Source organism: Astyanax mexicanus, chromosome 1 (assembly GCF_023375975.1).
Source record: "Astyanax mexicanus isolate ESR-SI-001 chromosome 1, AstMex3_surface, whole genome shotgun sequence".
NCBI classification, from domain to species: Eukaryota; Metazoa; Chordata; class Actinopteri; order Characiformes; family Acestrorhamphidae; genus Astyanax; species Astyanax mexicanus.
Genome location: NC_064408.1, coordinates 59,056,333 through 59,084,262, shown reverse-complemented (window position 1 = coordinate 59,084,262; position 27,930 = coordinate 59,056,333). Strand labels below are relative to the sequence as shown.

At 36.0% G+C, this 27,930-nt stretch overlaps 1 protein-coding gene across 1 annotated transcript; it reads left to right on the top strand.

The window, feature by feature from the left end:
• The first annotated feature begins 172 nt into the window (after nucleotides 1-172).
• Nucleotides 173-26,003, top strand: opn5 (opsin 5). The gene is made up of 7 exons (XM_015604828.3): nucleotides 173-431; nucleotides 12,241-12,385; nucleotides 17,885-18,004; nucleotides 20,808-20,978; nucleotides 21,440-21,774; nucleotides 22,861-23,105; nucleotides 24,729-26,003. The coding sequence occupies exons 2-7, from the start codon at nucleotides 12,262-12,264 to the stop codon at nucleotides 24,790-24,792; spliced, it is 1,059 nt and encodes a 352-aa protein (XP_015460314.3). The 5' UTR covers nucleotides 173-431; nucleotides 12,241-12,261; the 3' UTR covers nucleotides 24,793-26,003.
• Nucleotides 26,004-27,930: the final 1,927 nt, after the last annotated feature.

Below are 27,930 nucleotides of genomic sequence, written 5' to 3'. Positions count from 1 at the left end.
TTCCAAATGTATCCTCTCCTTCGCTCTCTCTCTGTCTCTCTCTCTCTGTCTCTCGCTCTCTCTCCTCCTCTCTCTCTGTTTCTCTCTCTCTCTCTCTCTCTCTCTCTCTCAGTTTCTCTCTCTCTCTCTGAGCAGTGGGCGGGGTCTGGTGTTGAGGAGCGCGCGCAGGCTGTGGTGTAATAATAAACAGTGGTAGTACAGTGAGCGCTGTGGTCAGGGTGCTGCAGGGCAGACAGACAGTTGTAAGAGCTCTCACTCTGAGAGAGAGAGAGAGAGAGAGAGAGAGAGAGAGAGAGAGAGAGAGAGAGAGAGAGAGCGGAGTCTGGATTATGGAGTTTACAGCTCCACTCTGAGGAGACGCTGAACGCTGAGACCTGCGGCACAGTTCACCCACAGAGAGCGGGGGGCGATGCTCCTACACTCCTAGACAAGTGAGTTCACCTGACTTTACACCTCAGCTCTCACAACTGCACATCTGCAGCACACAGCTAATTCACCAGAGTTACAGTCTCAACACTGTGAGAGGATCTGCATTCACACATCATATTCTAACATCAATACTGTTATCAGGAACTCTCGACCTTCTACTACCAACTATTTCACGCAGAGGGTTATATATGTGCTTATGTATGTATTATACACTGTATAATAGATCCTGCTGTCAGTTTAGACAGTTCTAGACAGTTCTCTCTAATATCTTTCAAATACAGCTTTACAATATTGCTATTTGCTTCTTACTTGTATGAGCTACACTTCACTATCACTGACAAGCCATGTGCAGTATTACTATGCATTGTTTACTATGTTCAATATATAATAACTGTTTACTGATTACAGATGTACTCGTCTACTGTGAGCAATATCCCAATATGGAGTTGATTTGACACTGGTGAATTTACTGTGTATGGTCTTTTAGATTAGCTAAAATATGATAAGATAAACCTTTGCTAATCACACAGCAGTAACATTTTGCAATATTACTGCAGTTAAAAAACAGGACACAGGACAGAAGCATTTAGACATATATATTTGTCTAAATAAACTATACAACACAAGATAATATAAAAGCTATAATATGACAGTATAAAAAATGTGATTGTTAAAACAATGTAAGATTACAGGAAACATGATTCACCCCCCAAACAAAAAAAAAAAACATGTAAAACATGCAATAATAAAACAGAATAATTACAAATATTTCACACACAGCTTGCATTGACCAGTAGAGGTATTGACCAAATGTTGTAAATAAATAGCAAATAAATTGTAATAAGTAGAAATACTGACTGAACAGCATGTGCTGCATTTGGTGAATTGATATATTGTAGAGGAGTAAATCAGTAATCAGAAGTAAACTGTATATTGCACATAGTAAACAATGCACAGTAATACTGCACATGGCTTGGCAGCGATAGATTAGTAAACAGTAAGCAGTAAACAGTAATATTGTACAACTGACTTTATAAGATATTGGAGAGAACAGTCTACTACTGACAGCAGGATCTGTTATACAGTGTTCCAGCATTTAGTGTAAAATAATAGTGTAATAGTGTAAATTCCCTAAAATAAGTCGAAATACTTTTGACATGTGAAGAATTTAAACACACTTTAATACTTGTATGCATTAAAAATCACAGATTTTTATAAAATAGTAAGAATAGCTGCCCTGCACTGCTGTTGTTTGAACTGTGTCAATGAATAATGATGAATGGGTTTCTGTGTGTAATCACAGATATGTGAATCTGATAGACAACACACTTTTTACATTTATATCAAGGCAAAATACATATCTGACCATGTTTAATACATTAACAAATAGGTGAATCCATTCAAAAATTAAGTAAGTGATTTGTGGAGGATATAGTTTTCCTGTGCTCTCCAGTGTGAGTATGTACATGGTCACATGACTAGACAAAGAAATGTCTACACTGTGGTTCTACAAAAAGGAAGTAAACAATACATTTTATTACATGCTCTATTACAGTACATGCCACATTTATCTATATTCCCCTTTATCACAAACTAACAGCGTGGTCTCTGTGGTTTTAATATTATAATATATTGGTGTCATGCTTTGGTCAAAACACCTTATGGGTACAGGAAAAACTGACCCTTATCTTTACTTCTATAAAACAACCTTGTTCATAAAGTCAGACTTAAGTACCTGTTGCTTCAAATGATAATGAGCCAGTGTTCACTCTCTTCACCTCCTCCACCCCCAACCTATTTAATAACTCCTCCTGGCTGCATGAATGCTTACATGTTCATTCATCATTTGTCCCTATTTGTTACAGCTAGCTAAAACTGCCTTCATTTAGAATGCCTATTTCTCTGCTTTTCTACATTCACACTCCGTTTTGTTGTCAGCCTTGTGCTGTTCAGACCCAGTAACCAGTAAGAGATACGTTTGGAATATTTTACATTATCAGAGCCGTTCATATGCATATTTTTAGTGTAGACATTACGCACTTTGCGAGAAAATAAATTGCTCATCTTTTTCTCTAGTTGTGGCTGGAGGAGATAAGGCGATATAATTCTGGTTGCTTCTTCTCCGACGGGGAGCAAATTCTGACCTAGGTTCAATTGCAAGATGTCTTATTTTACAGTTTGTAATCTGCTAGGCACCCCAGATACCGTAAGGAATGTTCACAAGCATTAAAAAAAAAGAAAATTTGCCCCCTTTTATTCATTATTACAGGTTTCATTAATCAGTATTGACAAAATCATTATTTATAAAAAACACAGAGTACGGGTATACAAGAATTGTGTTGATCTCTGCTTCAATTTCAATAATCAAAATGGAATTAAATGTAATTAGCAGCGTTATTCAGTATGTCTAATTTTGGGTCTAATTTTTTACCTAGGTCATGTGTGACCCTGTAGTTTTGCACTGATCTTGAACTAGGTTCAATCCCAATGTTTGGAACAAAAAAGGGCTGATTATTGTTTACATAGCTGGTAAAAATTGTAAGTAAGAATTGTGTACAGAATTGAACATACTGACTCAACATGCAGTATTCAGTTTCATTAAGAAGGTTGTTCACACTCTGCTTATATTTAATTAACACATGATTCGGTTTTGCTGGGTGTATTTCTCTAATTTAATCTGAATGCAGGCTTCAACTTTTAGCTTTTTAACTTGGGCTACAGTGCTGGGGAGGGACATGAGTACACACATCCAGAAAGCTCATGTGGGGTCATGAATGATGAAGGGTGTTGACAGAGTTACATGTTAACAGCTTGTATGAAGAGACTGTCATTTTAAATTACCCCTCTGCTCATCACAACATGAATCATTTATAAAGATAAGGTATTGCTATTCAAGGTTGTTCATAAATGTTTCAGAAATACGTGCCTACTGGGGTGGCATCTGCAGCTCAAAGGATTTTATTTCTGCAGGGGTTGGAATGTGCTTATCAGAGGTAAACTGATTTAGAGAGAATTTAATGAATAGACAGTGTTTCTGGTAGGAGATTAATCATACGCTCATAATACAAGTACACAGCTAGTAAATGGCAGTTGTCCCAAACTGAGGGGAATTATCCACTGTGTACAAGAAATTGTAATTGCTGCAAATTGCTCTTTTCTGATGTGAATTGGTCATGCTCTTTTACTTTTAATAGCAGAGATTAGCACCTGGGTATATTCTTTCTGCTTTTAAATTTTGCAGACTAAAGAAGGTTTCTGGGATATTATAGAGTCCTATGAAAAAATGACACATCATGGATAAAGCTCTTTACAGAATTGTGATGCATATGTTTCCTACAAAGATAAAAGACCTTTCATGACTGTTGCATAAATGTCGTTTCTGGTTTATATTTGCAATGTGCATTTGCACATTATTCATTCCTTTAGGGATATGACGTCCTAGGCCAACAATGAGTTAAGACCTGTTTGCTTTAAATCTGTAGAGCTGTAAACATCATTTATTGTGGAGAAACTTACAAACGACTTATTATTTTTTTTTTTTACATTGGTGGTGAATGGAATCAGGAATCTACAACACAGATATAGCCATTTTATTTACAATTCAAAGCCACAAAGGAAAACAGATTTATTTTTTCTTTTCTCATTGACTTAAATATACTTCACCTCTACGTGCACCTCTCCACCATTAATCAACTTTTTTTAGACCAGATATTTATTTCAAAACGAAATCTCATTTTGATGTGAAGGAGCTGTTAGATCTAAATTACCTTCACTTGATGTAAAGTGTCTTTTCTAATCAATGATTCTTCACACTTACACATCTATTACAAACAAGGTTCTTTATGAAATTATAAATACGTTATTTTTTATAGCATTACTCAAATAACTATTTGAAGCACCTCAATTTTTAGGTGTAGTTTCAAAACACTAAAAAGACAAAAGGTGCAATTTTCTTCATATCGAGCTTCATTTCCAACGTGCACTAGTCACATTCTTCATTCTGAATGAATCATTTTGTTACAACACACAATAACAGAGGGCTCCTCACAGTTCACATTGTTTTTACACAAATGTCACAGATGCTTTTGAGTGATAAGCATGAGCCAGTATTTTAAGCAGCTTGGTTTCATGGGTTTTTAGAATTTCCTATTTCTTTCATGACTCTGTTACCAGTGTACTTATTATTACATGCAAAAATGAAGTGATCCACCTCCTGACCTCAACCCCCAAGGGTAATTATTAGAAAAGCTGAGCATCACAGAAGAACACAGTGGGTAGGATTATTAATGTTAGCTGGCCATGAACTCACTAGAGGCTTTTAAAAACACAACAAACCATCCATTGATAGATACACTAACCAAACCTTTAATTTAGAACATCCTACTAATACTACACCAGTCCTATTTGCTATGGATTCCACAAGATTATGTTGAGATTATGTCCTGTGTTAACATGATTATATATTCCGTATAGATGTTTTAAAGAAATACTGTCACACTGCAAATCTCCCTTTGCCTTATGGAATAAGTGGGAAATAATCATGAAACCAGTTTGACGTTTTTTTGGGACATGGTGCATTATATTAATAGAAGTGGAAGTGGAAGCAACAGTTTAAAGAAATCCACTTTAAAATATCAAGTCCAGTGTGTTTTAGAATTTAAGTACAGTAGTGTTTAACATAAAAAATTACTATGCAATAACTTGTGTAAAAAAAAGACTAGTGAGAGTAGTAAAGTAAAAAGACTGGATCCTGGATATCTTTTAATGTATCTGTGCTATTACAGATTTTATTCAATATTGTCCAGCACTACTCTTTGGTCCCACTGCTAAAAAATGTGAAGTAGTGTGTCCTGCTCAGCAGAAGCAGGTAGGAAAAGCTCTGACTTGTGAGGAAATAGGTTTGTCTCTTCGCAGTAGGACATAAATAGCTAGACTCATCTCTTTTTATCTTTCCCCAGTAGGGGAGAAAAGGAATGAAACCTTTCCCCCAGTGGGGGAGAAAAGGAAAGCTGACTTCAAATCTCCCCCTGCCCTTTTATGATTTAAAAAATCCTGCCACATTTTGATGTTTTTCAATGCAGGACAGATTTTCCAGTTACTCATGAGAACTGTAAATAGAACACACATTGTTTCACATTGTTTCTGCTGTGTCATTCGTTGCACATATTAGTGGTAATGAAATTTACTTTTTGCTGTAAGTCAGGTCAGTTGTGCGTCACACACAATTTAGGGTATGTTGGTGTGTGTTTCCTATCGTGGGGGCACAAAAAATTTGCATTGTTCAGCTCAAAATGTGCAAATGGCATGTAATAATTCTCTTAATTAATTATGGGTGTGTTTTGGGCAGGTTGTCATCCCCTTTAAGAGGCAGGTGCGCTCTGACTTTGGTGTGTTGGTATCTTAACAGCGTGGTGCTTTGTGCCTCTCAGCAGAGGATACTGACCTGCATGTTCATTCTGTGAAGGTGATACCGACCTGCAGATAATTTATAAAACAGCAATGTTATTTTATTCTTTATTCTGTTTATTGTTGATGTAAAAGCAACAGTGGGTCTGTGTGTTTGCATGGAGCGGGGGTGTACACGAGACGAGTGTGTGCCTCAAGCACAGTGCACATAGCTAAGAGTGGTATGGATGGGTGATGACTGACTCTTGTCAAAGTTAATTTCAGTCAGTGGCGCACCTGTGTTTTCCACCCCCAAAATAGCAACACGCCATAAATTTACTTGAACATACATCACTTCCAGACCACCACACAATCAGTGTAGAAATATTACTAAACTCTGATGCTGTTTTAATGGCACGTGCACAAGGCGTAAAAAAAAACGGGGTGTAACACAGCATTTACATTGCTCTGTTGCGACAACACAAGGTCAACTTTATGCAAATGAATCTGCAACGCGTTGCGTCTATTCAATCAGAGAGCATGTGTTTGCCTGATACGCATCCTCAGCGCAGTGAAAACATTTTAGTTCCGCTTTTAAACTTCCAGAGAAGCCTGGAAGAGAAGTTTCAGGCCTCCCTGCCTTTTATGTTAAATCCCTGCCGATTTGCAGGGTTTCTGGTCAGCGTAGTACAGCGTGTAGAAAGGCTGCAGAGATTGTTGGGGTCTCTGGTGGGTTTTTAAAATATTAAAATTTTATTTAATTGGAAAAGTTTGCTTTCGTTAGCCTATTTCGTGCTCAGTAGACAGTGTGTAATAAAGCGCAGTCAAACTAATTATTAATACACATTTATATTTATTAATTTAAAGAAAATAATAATAATAGCTTGTATAAAAGCATTTCCCATTTATTAAAACGATTTAATTGGACAACGCAGGGAACGCCTTTGTAATGCCCACATGCCACCAATTGGAGGGGGGCAGTGCGATCATGTGTTGACGCGACGGAGCAGTAACATAACAACGAGCATAGCGATGCACAGGGTGTACTATAGGGCCCTAAAAGTGCTATTTTCCTCATATTGATATTTTTGTATTATTCCCTACCCCTTATGATTAAAAAAGGCATTTTAATAGATAAAAATATCTGAAAATTTATTGTCTGGTCAGTGAATATTAATTAATCATTTTGTTACGACACACAATAATAACTGTGAATAGAATGGTTCACATTGTTTATCCTAGTCATTTATTGCAGATATTAGCATGTAAACATACATGAAGTTCAAATTATAAATTGTACAAATTGTAGTGTCCACAAACCAGATTTCTCCAGAACCAGATTTCTCCAGAGGTTAATGATCCAATGTGTTTTATTTTTGACACCATCTGTGCATTGAAGAGTAAAATAAATGATAATGTATATAATCTGTCTTTGGTAGAAATTTAATAGAAATTGAGAACAGTCAGATGTTTTCATTTGTATTAGTCAAATTGTAGCAAGATATGTTTGACTTGTTTGCCTTATGTGAAACATTCTGCAGTGTAGTTGTGGCGATACTAAATTGATCTATTGTATAGCACTAATGACCAGTGTTGGGAGTAACGGCGTTAAAACTAACGGCGTTACTAACGCCGTTACTTTTTTCAGTAACGAGTAATCTAACTAATTACTATGACTGTAACTATAACGCCGTTACCATTTCCGACACCCCGTTACAGCACGTTACTTTAGCAGCTCTATGAACTTTTTTTTTTTTTTTTAACTTCGCTTTGCCCTGGTTAACCCCTCCTTTGGTGAACTTGAGCTTCTGGCCGCTGTGCCTGTGGTTTGGCGTGGTGAAGTGAGGCACAATTGTGACGATTTGCATGCTCTAATCAATTCAGTGATTGCCGTGGACAGCCCAAGTTCCGATTAAAAGGACGTTAAACTCTTTTTAGCAGCTCCGGTTTTTGTGGTGCTGCTGCTTTCTCTTTTAGAGCTTAGATTCTCTGCCAGAACCCGACCTGACCCGAGGACCGACCCGAAATCGGGCTCCTATTTTTATTTTATATAAAGCTCTGGTGTGATAATCACAATGTTGCTAAGTAACCAATTATTGTTCACTAAAGCGAACGAAATAGGGAAAACTGAAAGTGAAAAAACATTTGTGTTAACTGAATCTAATAAAAACGGAAATTAAAAGGAAAAACCATAACTATCTCGAACTGTATTTTGTGTTTATAAAACTAACTAAAATGAACTGAAATTACTGATAGAATATCCTCATTTTCGTGTTTAATTTATTTATAAGCGCTGTTGTACAGCGGGCGGTGTTGTGCCGACCGCGCGGCACCTCTTGGTCCTTTAGTTCTTGTGTAAAGCGCTCGCGCTAGCCGCAAAATACGACAGAAAACACTGAGAAACTGCAGAATTATGTATGGGATTACAATATGAGCGCCAGGCAGATGAAAGAGAAACAGGAGATACAGTATGTGAGAACATTTACCTGTGAGTAGCCCATACCAGAACACGCAAATCTCTTTCTTTCTCTTTTTCTCTCTCTCTCTCTCACGTTTATTAGATTGATCTCTCTGATGAGATGTGTAAAAACTAATAGAAACTAGCAAGCCCACTCTAAAAACAAATTAAAACTTACTGAACAGAAAAAATTAAAACAAAATAAAATTAAACTATAATAAAAATGAAAAAAGTTATAATCACGTAGCTCTGGGCGCACGTGAAACGCCTCCGCATTTGACTTGCAGCATTGTGTGTAGCTGTTCTTAAAAATCATTTTAATTAAATAATAGTTCTGTGCTTTTATGTTAGTGTTAATTAACATAATTCTGATTATATTTCGCTTGGCTTGGTTTGTTTAATTTCATCCCCAGACACGTTTTTCCGTTTTTTCCGTTTGTTTTCAGTATTACAAGTTTTAGTAATTTTCTTTGGTTGTGTGGAAAATTTCGTTTTTATTTTTTTTAATTCGTTAGATTATATTTTTGTCAACATTTTGGGTTTATTTTCGTTTGTTATTTTTCTAATAATAATAGTAAATACATAATTGATTTTTTTTTTTTCGATGGGCGAATAATAAAAAAGTAACGCGATAGTTACTTTTGCTGGTAACGAGTTACTTTTATAGTGGAGTAACTCCGTTAGTAACTCAGTTACTTTTTTTGAGAAGTAATGAGTAACTATAACTAATTACTTTTTCAAAGTAACGTGCCCAACACTGCTAATGACTCTAGCAGTTCACTAGATAAGCCTCTTGGGGGTTTATGATGTAAGGAAAGATTTATAAGTGCTGGACAGTGGATACCAGGAACTTGTTACAGTATAACATATTGCATTGCATTGTTATATCGTGACTGTCATGTTAGCTTAAATTATTAGCTTGTTGCTAAACTGTTGTGATTTAGACAGAATGTGGCATGGTCAAAACCAGAAATAATATATAACAGTTTTATTAAATTAGATTACTCATTGTCAGGAACCACCTGTGCTTCTGATTTTTGTAGAAAACAGAAGCATGAAAGAAATCACTGAGTACAGACATGAGATAAATTAAATTCCTACTGGCTATTAGAGAACATTTTGTTTTGTTCAGCACTTAATCTTCACTAATCATAAAGACCACTAAGGGTTAATTACTATGAGAATGTTGCACACTATTGTCTGTTCTTCAGTAAAAAGGGTAACTGGGGATGCTCTCTAAAATTTAGGTCTGTGGTCCCAACAATAATGACCACAATTTTTGCACTCCTGCACCCTCTTTTAGAAAATGCACCACTTCTTATAGAAATGTGTTGCAGTTACAATAGATTTTGCTTGCACTGAAAAGAAAAATATTACATCATTCCGCACAGATCTCCAAAATATAATACAATTTTTCAATAAAACATCAAACAATTATGTTTCTCAAGTAAGAGGTCCATCTCCACAGAACTTAATATTCCTCAGTCCACTATGAGTAACATTATCATGATATTTTCAGTCCATGGCATATATGTCTTATCCACACATTATTTCATTTTCTTCACAATTTGGAAGGCCAATTACCCAATCTACATTCATATAAATTCCCCAACACTCTTTTCAAACTGCCTCTTTTTGAACTTTCTTTGATACACATTACTGGTACACAGCCTTATCCAAGCTCAGATAGGGGCTCAGTTAATAACAGGCCCCTGTGCTAAAGCAACATAATAGGAGTCATGTTGGGAGTGAGCAAGGCCAATTGTGCTCTCTCTGACTGCTGATGTCTGTGTGTTTGCGAAATTATAGTATCACTACAACAATACTGAGTTTGAGGAAAGATCACAGCGCTAGGCAATGCTAATTCTCGTATTCTTATTATAAAGTTTGAGGATTTAATTAACTTTATTTTAAAAAGAATGAATTGGAAGAAGGGCCTTAGATGATGAACATGAACTGAAACGTTTTTGAATTGTCCTTAGGGTTTAGCTTTTTGCCAGAAAGAAAGACATTTACATAATGCACATGACATTTGGCTAGTCAGTGGAACATTTGAACATTAAAATAATAATTTGGGTACTTTTCAACTGACTTTTTTTTTAAACATCAAACCCATAGTATTGAGTGAAACACTTTGGGAATATCACTCAGTCACATGTACGTTTGATAAAAAAAATACTGATTTGCTTTGACCTTTTCCTCATCCTTTTTTTCTATCATGGGAGAGATTTGCATTCATTAGGGGCAATGTTCCAGACTCAGTGTGAGTAAATTCCAGCTTTTTCACCGTCTTTGTTTACTGAGCAGCTTTTCCATCTCTATTAAATGATGTTTACTAAAGAAACGGCTTGTGTTGCAGAAGCATCTGTCAATAATTAAAACACATATTTCATTCATCTAACATACTGACAGCAGAGTTGTCCTGTGCATTAAATCTGATGAACAAATAAACCACTTTCTGTTTTGTGACAAAGGGCTTGTTATAATTTACGAAGCACGCAGCTTCTGCCTCGTCTCACATTTTGCTTCTAGAACTATCTGTGCTTTGTTTCCTGTGCCACTGGCTGCACACAATCTCAGACACAGTAGGTGACACAGTAGGTGAACAGTTGACAATGGTTTCTTGTAATGGTTTTGACTAAAGGTTTCCATTTTTAATTCTAATTTCCTCCCATTTGTCCCCAATCTATGTGGCCAATTGTCACACCCATTCATCTGCTAGCCAGCTGTATATACCCCATCACAAGTGATGCCTCAACACCAGAAAGGTAAAGACTAGCAAATGCCTCCTCCGATACATCAGGTCAGCCACCGCCTCTTTTCGAGCTTTCAATACGTCAGCTCACCGATATCACCCTAGGAGTGATGAGGGGAAAGAGCACCATCTACCCACCCAAAGGTTCCCATTTTAACTTCAGTTAGCAGGTTTTCAAAGTGTCTCTGGCTTTCGTACATCATTTGCAAACTTAAATCTTAAAATAAATTCCATTAATTGACCATGATCCAGATCCATACAGACCATGATTTCTGAAGGCAGGCTTTCCCAATCGTATCTTAACTTTCATAATTCCATTTAATTTCATTCAAGGACAGTGGTGGCTTAGTGGTTAGAGCAGCGGGCTTTTGGGGTCTCAGCGTGTCACTGGCTAAATTCCATCTCAGCCCAGAACAAGTATGATCACTACGGTTGTGTTGTCTTTTCATTTCCACTATCATTGCCAGTATTATTGACAATGGTAATCACCACTCTTCTTTAGAGGGTTTCCTGCTTTTTAGCTCTTTAGCCAGCCAAGAGAGGCCTGTATATCACACTTGTTGAGAGTTCACAGAAGGTTTGAGTTTGAAAAAGTTTTGGGATTTTGGGGGATTTAGGGCGAAGAATCATTTTAAACTGGGCGGGTGTGATGCTGTCTCCTTTCAGAGCAGATGAATCCGATTCCAGGTTATTTTCAGTCAGAGAAAGACAGCGCGGTCACAGAGCTCTTTTAAATGTTCAAACGCCAAACCAATATTAATCCTGGTTTTAGCACAGACTCTATTGCATTTCTTTTTGGCTTCAGAGCTTGCTTCACTCATTCGTTTCTATGTTTTTACTATGGGCAAATGAGCCCTTCTGAAGTCTCCATTGCTCCACCAGCTGCTTGAGTTGAGTAAAACTGAGCCGGATCCTCTTTTAGAGGCTGTACATGTGACGAAAGTATGTAAAGACATGTGATGTGGCCAGAAGAACTCCCTTGAAAAGCGAACCGACAGCCCAGTTTTTAGAATGAATATATAAGGCTTAGCAGGGATGGTCGTTCCAGCTCACTGGTACCAATAAACACAATATTTTATCCCTTCTCTATTTAAAAATGCTTAGAAACTAAATAATACAGACTGTCACTTTAAATAAAACAGTGTATAAAACTCAATTCATTACTATTCTGTAATATGTAATCTTTTTAAACTTTCTACTGTTTTCTCTGCAGGAAGCAGACTCCAGAGCCCCTATGGAGAACGAAACTTCAGTGCACACAGGCTACATTCCCCCTTATCTCCTCCGACAGGACCCTTTCGCCTCCAAGCTGTCCAAAGGGGGCGACATAGTGGCAGCCTTGTACATCCTCCTCATTGGTAAGTGTCTGGAAGATTGAAGTCTATAGTCTTGACATACTTTATATTCACAGTTTGTAATATCACAAAAGAAGTTATACTTCTAACATCTGATTTTAGACTATTCAACCTACGTTTAGCTCCACCCTCAGCCCTAAAGTTATACATTATAACAAAAATGCATGGCCCTTTATTTCCAACAAAGCAACGTTAATAATGATTATGTAAGAATAAAAAAATGTCCCATTTCTAGGGGGCAGATATGAAATAACTAAACCAATATATCTGAATGTGTCTTTAAATTACAAGCAAAACAATAAGTCATTATTTTACACATTTAACATTTTAAGAAGATAAGCCTTATTTGTACATATTCAGTCACAATAAAAAAAAAAAAGTGTACAGGAACCAACCCATAAAATGATGGCTTTGTTGGCTGCTGAGTGAACTTACCTGATTGACAGATGTCCATTTTATTTTGCTTAGATATGTGAATAGCCTACCATTTGCATACTGACAATTCAGTATATTGTCTCTCATACAGATTTAGTCCACTATGGATTCGATTCTCCAATAAATGTATTATTTGCTTTCCTGAGAAAACTAAAAATACGAAACAGTTCCAAAACAGTGCTTTCGTTAATTCTTTCAGTGTGCCTCATCCATGGGTATCATATGACCAGATTCAAGTGAATGAGTTTATTCAGTTCTCTTTTTTGTAACGTATTACTCATAGCAAATGAATTGATGTTTGAGTGATTTTTGAGTCTGTCAGCTGATGCAGGTCAGATAGATGCTAAAGGACATTTAGCAGAGAACACACACACAACAACTGAGATTTTCTCTAATGACCCTCCCAACAGGGACCTATTGATCAAGAGTATTAACCATTTTAATATCACAATTAACCTACTCTCACAATTAAATGCTATCACAGAAGTATACTGTGTTCAAAAAATAAAACATTTTCTGCAATAAATGCACAGAAATTTACTTAACACTACAGTTGTTTTTACTGTTACTCTATGTGTATCAACAATACACACTTGAACAATTGATAGATTATAAATAGACTAACAATGTGATGAAAATGGATGCTAAGCTATTGCTTGGGTTGAACTGTCATCTTATTCAGAACATGAATGAAGTGATGCTAAAACATGAAAAAGTGATTATGTAATGCAATACAGTATCCATAAATGTTTTTTGTATAAATACTTCATTCTGAATACAGGGAAACTAGTTTGGCAGAGATTAGGTTAAAGACTCTGTAATATGAACCATATACACCATGATAACCTTCTATACCAAGAGTTCAAGTCAGGTTGCTTAGGCCAAAACTAAAGTTCTTACTGTTCCTTGGCTCTATAGGTCTTGATCCACTTTAGAGGCTCTTTAAGCTCAAATAGGCTTTGTTTGGCAACAGCATAGCAACATCCTTCATTTATCAAAGGCTCTTATTTACTACACAGATCTGATCTGACCAGAGCAAATTTTGCCAACATGTTTTATGATTAATCATTTTTTATGTTTGGTGCATCTATGTGCACATTTAAGTGTTTAACAATTTACAAAATGCTTGATTTGCAGTTAAATCATAACAATCAGTGACAGTATCATCTATAATATCAATACAACAACAACAACAACACTACTACTACTACAACTACTACTACTACTAATAATAATAATTTCAGACATTGTTGTAAAACACGACAGAGAATTCAGTTAGCTGTTGGTATGTACATTTTATTAGCTTATTATTCCTTTAATTCAGTTAAATACTCTGAGGACAATGGCACTTTGGACCATAAACACCCCAATTATTTGCATTTGCATGACCCAAACACTAATAATTATATATAATTTATATGGTTATATATATTATATTATATAATAACCATTTCCCAAATAAAAACACATAAAGCAATTTACTGTTTATTACAGCAAAACAAAAAGACCCAAATCATAGAAGAACCAATGTTTTATATTAAGGAGCATTATGCTCTGAAAGTGTATGTATCATGTTCCATAATTAAATCTGAAATAATATACAAAAAAATGCGGGATATGGCTCTATTTAATAGACTATTTCTGCTATGTAAATAATTTCCAATTGTGCAAACATTCAAAACAAGGAGTCAAAGGATTTTACTAAAATGGAATGTACTTTATGTTGCTCCAGTTGTGTTTTTCAAACCTTCATTAAGCAACTATTCATATTTGAAGGACATAGTTAAAGTAACAAGCTAATTAATCTTTAATTTTACTGCAAAAGAAAACCAAGCCCAAACAAGTCTTTGGCCCATATTTTAGTGTCTCTATGCAAGCCTTCAAACACTTCAAACTTAAATTTAGGGTGTGTTAGTGTGTCTTTGCTATCGTAACAAAGGGAAAAGTACACCTTGCACGACTGACCTGTTCCCATAGGTGTGCAAGCAGGTCATTTACGGGAATATTTTGTATTTTGTTGATGTAAAAGTTGGGTTCGTGCACTGCTGTGTGTCTGTGCGTGTGACAAGTGGGGGTGTATGCAGAACAGAAATAAAGAAGAAGAGCTGAAGTCACTGTCTGAGACATTTATGTGATAGAGATGAGTTAGAGGCAGTGTAAATTGAGTGCATGCACTTACTTGCACTTTGTCTATGGTGCATTTTTGTGATGCTGTGTGAGTAAGTGTTATGTCTGGTGTGAATCTCAATCTTGACAGTCAATTCTCAATTTAAAGTACCAAGTTAGTAGAGACCAGTATGAGTCAGTTCCCGAGACAAGATAAAATGAATACATTAAAAGAAATGACTGAAACTCTGGGTATATATGCTGATATTTCAGGATGATTTATCCCATTAATCTTTCCCAATCAAGAATCTTTACCATAAGACCATATATAGACACTAAACAAAGCAATAGCTGTTATTCTTACAGAGTCAGAATAGTTTCTGTATTTACATGATTTAGCTGTAGCAGTTTGTTTCTGGAGAAATAAGTGCAGAGTAAGCAGTAACAACTTTTAATGAAATATTATATTTGGCTTTTCAGCATTGAAAGTTTTTGTTGGTTGTCTAAGATACAGGTTGTCATTGTTTCACTGCAGGTAGCGTGTGTGCCGTGCAGCTCCAGGGCTTCTGTTTGTGGGTTTGATTTTTGATCTGGGCTCTGTGAGGAGTATAGCTGCAGGTTTTACTGGTTTCCTCTTACTTCCCCAAAAAACCCTTAATAAAGAGCTTGGCTTTTCTAAACTGCCCCCTGGGTGTGAGGAAATGTATGTGTGAGGACCCTGTGAGGAACTGGCACACTTTCCAAGGGGTCCAATCAGGAACAGTCACGACTAGGTCTCTTTCACAACTAAAAGCTATCTAAGTCTTGCACACATTTGTGTGGACTGGGTGGTGAAGGTGGACCAGCAGTGGACCTGTTTACTCTATACCTCTTGTTTCGGAAGATTGATTGTCAGGAACTGGATTTACCTTGCTGTTTGTTTTGTTCTATCATACATATAATCTATCGATAACTTTCAATTGTGTGACAGAGCTAAGATCTGCCACTATATTTTTATATGGACATTGTGATTTAAAGAAACATTTAAAATGGATAAGGACAGACACATGTTGGTTAAAATAATCCTTGTTAATTATTTGGTAAGCTTTTTATTACTACTTTAAAATTTAACCATCAACAGGAGGAGAGAAAAACCTTAGACTGATTTGCTTCATTAAGCAGCTTACCAACTGGGTATATGTTTAAACGCTCTTACCCAGATAGTGTGCTTTTGGGCAGGTGAAACACGAAGCGTGCTGGAGCAGATGGGAAACTCTGACTCTCTCTTGCAGTATACCACTTGTTTATTAGTTCATACATGAATTATGGTGGTACTGCGGATATAAAATAAACAAAATAAAAGAGTGTAGGTTCAGTGGCTCTTACGGTGCCACTGGCACTTAAGCCCCGACACATCCCATTCATTTCAATGGAGAGAGACGCTGCATGCTGGGTTATGTTGCGTTGAGCGCAGCCCCGCCCTCTGGCACGAAAGTTGAGCAGATCTCAACTTTATTCAAATGAATCTGGCCGCCTTGCTGGGAAACCTCCCACTTCTTCAAACTCTGCAGCAATGGAGCAGCGTCTTCACAGGTGGACTCATCCTCTCAGGCCTGTTCTGACTAGAACCCATCCTTGAAAACTGCTTTATGACCTGGGCCATTGCGCTGCATCTCAGTTTTAGGGTGATAGCAAACTTTTCATAGCCTCGGCTGTCTTTATGGAAAGCAACAATTCTGTTTCTCACATATTTTAGTCACGAAATGCCATGTTGAATATCCGATGAACAATATTAAAAGAATTGTACTCAAAGTACCAAATTTAACAGTAACAAGACTTATTTTGAGGGCACAGAAGATTTCCACTGTTATCAAGCTGTCATATCTTCAGTGTTTCCCATGAAAAGATACAATAAAATATTTACAAAAATGAGAGGGGTGTACTCACTTTTTTATATGGTTTAATAGATTTAGTAAAAAAAAAAAAATAAAGCATGTACCACCCATGATCAAACTAAACCTTCCAAGTATCACCTACTGAGTCTACACTGTAGGTCTTGTGCACTTTTGTAAGCTGCAATATATTGATTGTTTCTGATTAATACATTGTATTGTATTGAAAACTTGACACATGAAGAAAACTTGTTTGCTAGACAGTTAACTTAACATTAGGACTTGATGATCATAATTTATACTTAATAATTATAGTATATAGTATTATTTTTTGTTATATAATACCTATAGTTATGAGAGTGAAGAACTGAAATGTGGACTTCATACAGGGTCTAATGGGATAAACAAAATCTTTACAATCTCGACAATTATAAAAATTACAAGGGTACCAGATAGTACGAAGCATCGAGTTTGGCTGATTGCATTAGTTGAGAGTCGACACTGGCAATATGGAATTGGGCTAAATATATTTTATACTTGGCAAAAGCGGTGTGGGCCGATTGGTGTATAATGCTTGGCAACCGAACCCGTTTGAGCATGCAGCTCTCGGTTTGGGCCAGATTTGCCCGTAGATCCAAACCGGGGTCACGCCAAATGCAACTCAGGCTTGGCAAGTGCAGTGAGCCCAGAAATGGATTGTAATTGTGAGAGATTTTTGCTATATAGATTTCATTTTAGTGCATGGTGTAGTGGTGTATCACCATAACATGCTCTGCGTACAGTTTGAGAACCACTTTTCTAGCCAATTTCCCACATTATATTTAACTAATTACTTCACTAGCCCTAGAAAGACATGAAGCATGTACTTGTATCTGTGTGCTACCTTTGTATATCTGTCTTCTTGATTCTACATTGATGCTTGGTACATCAGTGATAGATAGCTACAGAGGTCTATGTGTATGATAAGGTGAGGGAACAACTACAGAAACTCAGACTAGAGGAAAACTGCAAGACTGCTTAGTCTTTTGCCTCATAACCAACAATAAAAACTGCCTGGTTTGACATCCTTCATTTCTCCTCTCTTTCACAGGGATCCTCTCAGCTATAGGAAATGGTTATGTTATCTACATGGCCATCAGAAGAAAGACAAAGTTAAAACCACCTGAAATAATGACTCTGAATTTAGCCATATTCGACTTCGGCATCTCAGGTAAGGCATGATTTAACGGTATTATTGTTTTAAATTGTTTATTCAGTCTCTCCTTATTTAGATATGACATGGTAAACCACAACATAGTGTGTTAAATAGAATGGGTGCAGTTGTGCCAGGGAGACCCGGTTTGATTTTTGTCAAATAATGTTAAAAGTATTTGAGCAAGATACACATCTAAATTACTAATAAAAGATTATATATGGAATATGGATGCAATTAATTTGAGCACCCTGATTTAAATATGAAATCTCACTTATCGTAATGAGTTTTAAATCTCAAAGTGTTGCAGGCTTTACATAATGGTGATTTAATCAATTTGCAATGATAAGCATGGCCAGGGTTTGTAACCAAGCGCATTACACACATTTAAATATATGCATAAATAAGGGCAGCAGTTCGAATGTGGAGACAAATATACACAAGTAAAATGCAGCTCTATAGGTTTCTCCTGAGGGAACACCTGAGCTAGTTGGACTGATTGGCATAGAGTTAAGGTTAGGATTTTCTATATGCAAATGCACTTTGTCCACTCTTCAATAATTATTTGTAGTTATGTTGAGATCAGTACATGAAACAGTCTTTTGCAACCATTGCGAGTTACTGAAACATGCAAAACATAGGTAAACTAGGTAAACAACACGCTTGAGCTTTGACTTAATGATGACGGATTGAAGAGAAACAAAATCTGACAATGAAAGATTCCCTAAAATATGAATTACACCTACATCACTACATATTTGAGATATTGCTTAATGTCCACTGAGTTACTAGAATCTAAAGTAATATCTGCTACCATTAGAAGAAAAAAAAATAGCTTACTTTATTCTGAAGGACAATACAGAATAATTATCAATTAACATGATTTTAGCCACAAGGTATATCATATGTTGATGGCATTAAATCTTGAATAAATAAATAAAAAGAAGTGCATTTCCATACTAAAGGGTCCCACATTTGGCAGGGGTTGATATATGATACATCCCTTTTTTTGAGGGACAGTTTAACAGAAGATGGGGTAAATCCATCTCATTTTGAAATTTACTGTTTACAGTTACTGCTAGTTCTTTTACATCAGCTAACAGATGCCCACACTGGTTAACGCTGCATTAAGTGGTTCGCTGTGAAATAAGCCAAACCCATACCACATAGTCTGTCCAGTATCAGACCATGAAACTCATCACAATATTGATTAGACTCAGTTGGACTAGGAGTCTTACACTGACATCAACACACTGTCATCAAAGTAATCACAGAAAATGTGGCAAGAAATTGTCTTGGCTCTTCCATCCACGTCTGTGAACATGCTTCTGTCTTTCTGCATAATTACTTTTTTAATTATGAGTGTGACTGGACTGAAGTACAGGAAACATAAGCATTATTGATTGTCCACAATCTGATGGAATGCCACAGGTAATTGATGTATTGCTTTGTATGACATTGTGGTGACTCATACTGTGGATTTATGAGTACCAGTACATACAGTACCTGCCAACTCTGGTAATTAAGAGAGCACTTCTGTTTCTGAATCAGTTTCTCTGATTTTGCTATTTATAGGTTTATGTTTAAGTAAAATGAAAATTGTTGTTTTTTTTCTATGAACTACGGACAACATTTCTTTCAAAAAATAAATAACCCTGGTTTTTAATCACACTTTTCTTGGATCTTGGCATGTTCTCCTCCACCAGTATTACACACTGCTTTTTAATACTTTTTAATATTAGTATATTTTTTTCAAGCAGTTCAGCTTGGTTAGATGGCTTGTGATCATCCATCTTCACCATGATTATATTCCAGAGGTTTTCAATTTGGTAAAATCAAAGAAACTCATTTTTAAGTGGCCTCTTATTCAAAAATGGGCGATTCAGTGTTTGTATTATTATTTTTTCCCTCCATTGTAAATTAATATTGAAGTCATCCAGATTATGAAAGAACACATACGGAATTATGTAGTATGTAGTGTTTAACAAACCAAAATACTCTGTGAAGCTTTTAGATGCTCTTATCTAGAGTGCTCTTAACTTGTAGTTTCTGATGCTGGTAACTCAGAACATTTCCTTTGCAACAGAGATAACACTTAATCTGTCTTCTAAGCAAGAGGTGATACTTTGAAGAATTTGCTTAACACTTTTTTCTTAATAGTTTGGATGACTTTAATATTAATCTACAATGCAAAAAAAATGATGACAAATAAAATACGGACTGTAAGGATATTTCCAAACATTGGTGGTGCAGTGAGTCAGACTGCCATTCATAGTTTAAAATGTGCTCTAGCTCCACCGTGTGGATAATGGGCAGAGGCTGCAGCTCAGCTGGATAATAGAGTCTCAACAGAAAATCAGTTTGTGCAGTTGTTTGAGATGAGATTTTCATTATTATCTCTTTTACTTTTATTGACAGTTCAGTTATTTGCACACTTTCCAACATTAAGTATACAAATAAACATAGATACATGAGAAATTCTAAGGAATTAAAAAAATATTTCAGTTAGGCTCCATTTAACTTGATATCCCCAAACATCATACAAGCTTGTTTATATTTATTACCATCACTTCACATAGAATTTCACTTAACAAAAATGTATCTTTAATGTTGAGTCACATTATATGTTTTTTTTATGTATTATTTTATGCAAATATTAGACGGTTTACACAGTTCTTTTTTTTTTTCGTTTCCTCTGCGTTTTTCATTGGTTTTTCACTGGTTAACTTGCACAGGAATATGGAAGTTAAATACCTATGCAATTTAGTCATTAATGTATGATGTGTGAGTCTCATAGTCCCTGCCTTCTTTTACCCTACAGTCACTGGGAAGCCATTTTTTGTAGTTTCGAGTTTTGCCCACCGCTGGCTGTTCGGCTGGGAGGGCTGTCGCTTCTACGGCTGGGCCGGCTTCTTCTTTGGCTGCGGCAGCCTCATCACCATGACTGTGGTCAGCTTTGAACGATATCTGAAAATCTGCCATTTAAGATACGGTATGTATAACACATATATACTGTGTTTAATACTGTTTTCCAGAAATATACTTCTTTGTCTGTTAAAAAAATGTGGAAACATTACAGAAGACATAACAATGTAGGTTTAAATACGTCATATTTCAGGTGTCTGTTTTTACATTTTTAATTTCTACTCTATTTTTTATCACTAGCTGTTGTTTCCAGTAGTATCTACGTTTAATTTGGCTGTAGCAAGTTATAAAATAGCAGCTGGACAGCAAGTTTATTAATATGTATTGATAATCATAACAATAGGCATTGAAAAATATTGAGTTTTTAAATATTTTAAATATTTCAATATTTTTTTAAGGCTGGCCAAAGGCTTTTACACATTACTATACTGTTCTATTAGTTCCTTCTAAATGGCCAAATGCACTATGTGTATTCATGATCCAACACAATGAATATAATGTGTTAATAGTGTCCCCTGTGGTGTACAGGTACATGGATCAAGCGGCATCATGCCATGCTGAGCCTGCTCTTCATCTGGCTGTATGCAGCCTTCTGGGCCACTATGCCGCTGGTGGGCTGGGGCAGCTACGCCCCGGAACCGTTCGGCACCTCCTGCACACTGAACTGGTGGCTGGCCCAGGCCTCTGTAGCAGGACAAAGCTTCGTCATGTCCATCCTCTTCTTCTGCCTCGTCCTGCCCACGGTCATCATCGTCTTCTCCTACGTCAGAATCATCATCAAGGTGAAGGCATCCGCTAAGGAAGTGTCCTGCTACGATGCCCGGAACAAGAACAACCACCTCCTGGAGATAAAGTTAACTAAGGTACAGAGCACCGACTGTTACAGCCAAGACGTTTAGTTCTGTTTTGTTTTTAAATACATAAACTAATTGTCTTGTAGATATGAATGTAATTTTCAGGCTTTTAATATTCAAAGATTATCTATTCAAAAACAATACTATAATATGTTAACAAATTCAAATTCTGGATGATTGTATGCCATAAGTACAACAGTGGTGTTTACATTAGACATCTGAAACTTTTACTGCCTTGTATGCATGTAATGCTACAATACAGAAATATGTTGCAATAAATGTTTATGAATATGGTTGCTAAAAGAGAGGTACACATTGGGTGTTGTGCAACATAATAATCCTTAAAGACACTCACAGACCACATTTCATCGCTGTCCAATGAAAAAGAAGTATCTCCAAAACAGCAACTTTACAAGAGAGAGAAAACTTCTAAACTTTCAATGGAAGTCAATGTAAAAAGAGCTTATTTTAGGTCATTTTAAGTACTTCTATTGGTTGTCCTTAAAGGTATTTTGACACAGTGTAAAGGACAGTATGTCGGCTGAAATTGTGTAGTTAACTAAAAATAGACAAAAATGGAGATACTTGCTTTTCATTGGACAGTGTTGATTTGCAATTTTTTTTTTTACAGAAATCAATGTTAAATATAACATCTCTAAAGGTACACACTAAAAACACACATACTGTTGGTTTGTGATAGTAAATAAAATACCTACAGTTGTGTTGTAGACATTGTAACCCGTAGTTTCTTTTACCACTAGTGTAAACAAATCTGACTTGGTAACTGCGTGTAGAACAGAATTATTTTGCTGGAATTTGGAAAATATGGAATTTGAGCTATAGGGGTTAAATACCCATGTTTGCACTTGCCAGTAGATACATTCTGGACATTTACATATATAACTAGCAGTCAAACTAAATATATTGAGCTCAGGTATTGTTCTTAAATATACAAATATGTAGATTACTATTGCCTTGAGTTTCGCATACCTGCGTCATTCACTGACTTCAAATCAGTATGGTCTTGTTTATTTGAGTTTGACTTCTAATTGAATTGAAATGTGAAGTGGGTGTGTTTCTGCTTGTTTCCTACAGGTGGCAATGTTGATCTGTGCTGGATTTTTAATAGCATGGATTCCGTATGCAGTGGTGTCAGTGATCTCTGCATTTGGGGTGCATGATTCAGTGCCTATTCCAGCTTCAGTCATACCAACTTTACTGGCCAAATCCTCCGCCATGTACAATCCCATCATATACCAGGTCATCGACTGCAAGAACAGCTGCTCTAAATCCTGCTGCTTTAAAGTCTTGAGCAAAAAGAAACAGTATAAATCTCCAAGGTAAGACCTGCGCATAGACCTGCATATAGACCTGACAGTATATTCCTTTGTTTCTTCACCAGTAGGGGTCATCAGTTTCGGCCCTAGAGGGCTGCTTTCCAGCTTAGTTTTATGATTTTATGCTGAAAAAGATACACTGTGCCTGGGTATCATGTGCTCAGATAAGGGAAGAGCTCACCAAAATGCTGGACTCTAGCCCTGAAGGACCGGAACTGAGGACCCTTACTTTTGGCAGGTTTCTAGCCATGGAGCTGCTCTTGGCTGGACAATTGTGGGTGGTGTAAGGCCTTTAAATATGCACTTTATTAAGAATAGGTAGAGAGTTGTGCAGATTAAACTTTAGTAGTGTTCCTGTACAGAGCATATGAGCTTCATGGCACAAACAACTCAACTCAAATTGTTTTATATCATGTTTAAATAGTTTTAATGCAAAACGCTTTAGTTTACAGTATTGATAAGCTTTTAGCAAGTACTCTTTTTGTACAGTTGTGACCTTTTATCATTTATCAACACTGCTACCTCCTCTTTCTTATCTTTTATTTCCCCTGGTAAGAGGTGAGCAGTGTTTGGGGAAGGGGGAGCAATTAAAATGTTGCCCATCTGTCACATTGGTGTGGAAAGCAATTAAGCAAGGTGTGAAAAAATAATGGCAGCTTCTAATAAACCAAGGCCAATTAGAGAGCTTATTCAGGGCAGCTGCTGAAACTGCCCAGCCCAGTAAGAATTTTACTATGATATTTGACATTTGACCGATTTACTTCTAGTAGAGCTCTATACCAAGCTTAAAATAGTGTTCTATGAATTAGCTGATTATGACTTCAAGGGCAACTTGTGTCTTTTGAGTCTGCTTTAATTTGCTCATTAAGTGTATAGGAGAGTGCAATAGGACATTGTCTGCAAAGTATGCTGTAAAAAGTGTCTTTGCTATTGTGTATTTGTGAAATATTTTTAGACATGTTAGATTTTTACATCTGAAACTGAGAGCAACTCATCTAGTATGAAATGTACTAATCAAATAAGGTTTTTAACCTCCTGTAGTTTGTGCTTAACCTTAGGTTATAAACGCTAGCTCCATCTGTAATAGCATGAGTGAATTATCCCATAGTGATATAGTGAGATACTTTGAACTGCTTGAATTTTTGCACCAGGAGTGGCATAAAGTTATTTGAAAGCAGTGTGTAAGACTGGTGGAGGAGAACATGCCAAGATGCTTAAAAACTGTGATTATTAACTTGTTTGAAAGGTCTGAAAGCTCGGCCTCTTTTTTGTTATTTCAGTCATTTCTCATTTACTGCAAATAAATGCTCTAAATGACAATATTTTTATTTCTAATTTGGGAGAAATGTTGTCTGTAGTTTATAGAATAAAACAACAATGTTCATTTTACTCAAACATAAACCTTTAAATATCAAAATCAGAAAAACTGATTCAGAAACTGAAGAGCTGTATATGTATATTGGGGATGGTTTCACTAGACACCCTCTAGAACTATATATATATATATATATATATATATATATATATATATATATATATATATATATATATATATATATATTGAAGCGTATTTAGCCTGCCTTTCAAAAAGCTTTATTTCATGACATTTGTGTTCTTGTTTTACAGGTTTTATTCTATCTCGGCATCCATCAAAGAGAGACCAGCAACAGAACCGCAAATTGAGATGTGAAAACGTCTGATAAAGTCAGATTTTACACTGGACATTTTTTCTCCTACATTAGTGTCATCCTCCCCATCAGACACCACGGACTGATCCATGACTGAATTAGCCTGCACTGTTTCTGCTGACGTTCCATTGCCTCTGGAATACTTAGTGTTATACATGTATTTGCAGACAGATGCTGTGATAAAGATATGTGTATTTTTATATTTTGTACAGGTACTACATATATAACAGTCATATTCTGTGTGCATCTGCACTGTTTAAAGTGCATTGAACTTTACAGTGTGGTGATTCATAGCACAATACACTATATAAATATCAGCAGTATGTTTAAATGGAGAAAGCAGTACTTTGTATCAGTTGTGTTAAGCAAATACCAATCTTGCAGATTGTTCTAGTTAACAGTCTGTAATTTAAATCTAAGTTTACATTACTTGAGATGGACACAAGCGCTGGGTACTACACATACACTGCCATGTCTACACAAGTCTGTACAGTAATGTGTGTTAAAGAAAGAATATTAAGAGTAATATTTTTCTCAAAGCGATAAAACACTATGCACTAAATAAAACATTGTTACCTTGTATTTAAACATTTCTGGCACATCAGTTTTGTTAAGGGTAATGTGCAATTGTTGTTTTAAAGGGATAATTCATCAAAATAATAATATTATATTGTGCAACATATTTCATGCCTTTTTCTAGTGTTGTCTGTTATTTTGGCTACTACAGATTTATATTGAAACTGTAAGCCTAAATGTGTGAATAATGAGATGAAATTATTATTAGATAATAGATTACTGTTCAGTTACCACGTCTGTACTGCTGTACATCACAGTAAGTGTACTGTAGTTGTCCTGTACTCACTCAGCTTCAACGTCTTCATCCATTTATGTTCCCTCTTTCCTTATTCTTACTGCGTTGTCCCTGTTCTTTATAGTTGGATCATCTGGACCAGATGTTTAATTAAAGCTTATTAAATAGAAGGAGTTAAACAAATTATGCCAGTGATTCTCCTCTGTGCTGATCTTGGTTTACCACTTCAGTACCATTTCAAGCCTGTTATGTGCGTGTGTGTGAACCAGGGCTCATGGAATTGAGTGGCAATGAAAACACTTTTTACATGCTAAATGTTAAATGCTACTGGTGGGTAAACCCAAAAAAGTGACCCAATGGATTATAAGGATTTGAAGTCAAAATATGCAACGTAAATCAAGATCATTGATTTAAATGACATTTTTAAAAAAGGTGATTTGAATGTATTTTTTTTAAGATAGACAAATCATTTGAAATGTTTGAAATGTAATGTGCATTTCTACAGTAAATTATTTGGAAAAAAACATTAGTACAGTTGCAAATGTTTATTAGTTAATGACAATTTCTGGATTTTATTGATTTATTATTTAAACGTTTATCCGGAAATTACTAAACACTAAACAATTATTGAGAAAATTAATCGATTTATTGATGCCTCAAAAGCAGGCAAGATATGGAAAATAATTTATGAAAATGTTAAGTAACTGTATGCTTTTTTTTAGCTTTGTCCACAGTTAAACTTTTTAAGAAGTTAGAATTTTCAGGAACAAGGTTGTTAATTGTTCATTTAAACCCTCCTGAAGAAAGCTTCTCAAAGTGTTAAATGTCTGGAATCTGCAGAACCGCAGAGTTGCTGAATGTTTGCAAAATAAAAGGTTGTCTGACTGAAGCATTTAACCAAAACAATCTTAAGACCTGAGAATTAATGTGACATACCAATCAATAAACATTTGGCAATACAATATTACTTAGTGCATCACTACTATTATTACTTAGTGATTAATCTCGCACTTAACAAACATATTGAATGCAATTATTAATAATAGTTCATAGTATAACCATGAACTAATATAAATATATATAAATATAAAAATGTATTGTATATACTAAACAATATATTTCTAAAAAAAAATGTATTTAAACCAAAGTTTACACTTTGCCAGTACTATATACTGTAACTGGAAAACATAAACTCACAGAAAAAGTGTATATACAAACAGTGGAACAGGACTTCTATGCAGCTCAAGTAGCACAGTAGCATGTAGAAATACTGTATATGTGATTACAGTATAACCTGCTCCAAAACTTTCCAGATCAAATAATTGGATAGGATTGAGGAAGGATCATGATCTCATCATACATTAACTTTTTCAATGTTTGTTGGGGAAAACGGCCTTAGAAATATGTCATAATTTGGGATGGGGTGCTGAAAATGATTTCTGACAAACATAGTTAACAAATTTTCAAGTGATAAGTCAGGTCGTTACATTGCTAGTATTAATAGATGGTCAGATTAAAGAAGCCCACACATCTCTTGGTGCAGCTGTGCAGTTATAGCTGCAAAAACAGCAAAAGCAAACTGCCTGGCTTTTTTTCACCTCCTCAACCTGAGAGTGTACTTCAGACCAGCTGTTTACTCTCCACCCGAACAAAAGATGCTCCACATACAAGCTGCTAACAAACACATCCATTTTCCTTTATAAAGCTACAAGTCGCCTCTCAAATATGATGTTTTTTTGTTGTTGGTGGACAAGGCAAAGTTTATACAGGTATTAATGTGCGCATGTGAGGCGTTTCAGGGACAGATTCGTTCACATTACACACAGATACAGATCACTTACATTTGTAGCCAAATCTAATCTGAGCAAAAATTCGGATTTGAGCAATGTGGCTTGTAATGTGAACGTAGTAGTCTAACATGCTGCTGCAGCCAGACAGCCAGTTGCAGTGATGGAGAAGCAAAGAATCACCTATAAATTTATTTTGATCAAGCTTAACAGTGCCAGTGGGTTTAGGGATGGTCTTAGCATGAAGTGAGGCCAGCACAGAGTAACATGAATGTTAAGCGTATGATGGTTGGACTGGTGGCACTAAGCATGCATTAACTATAAATGAACAGCATTATGGCTGGTTGAGTTATAGATGCTGTGAAGTGAAAAGGGTGCAAGGTTTTTTTTTTTATCCTGTATTATTTATTGCGCTAGTTCAATGCATTGATTTGAAGCTGCAGTAGCTTCTTCTACACACTAGAGGACACACTAGAACTGTCTGTGTTTACTTATTGCACTGCTCTGGTTGTATTGCATGAGGTCAGTGTCTGCCTGATTGA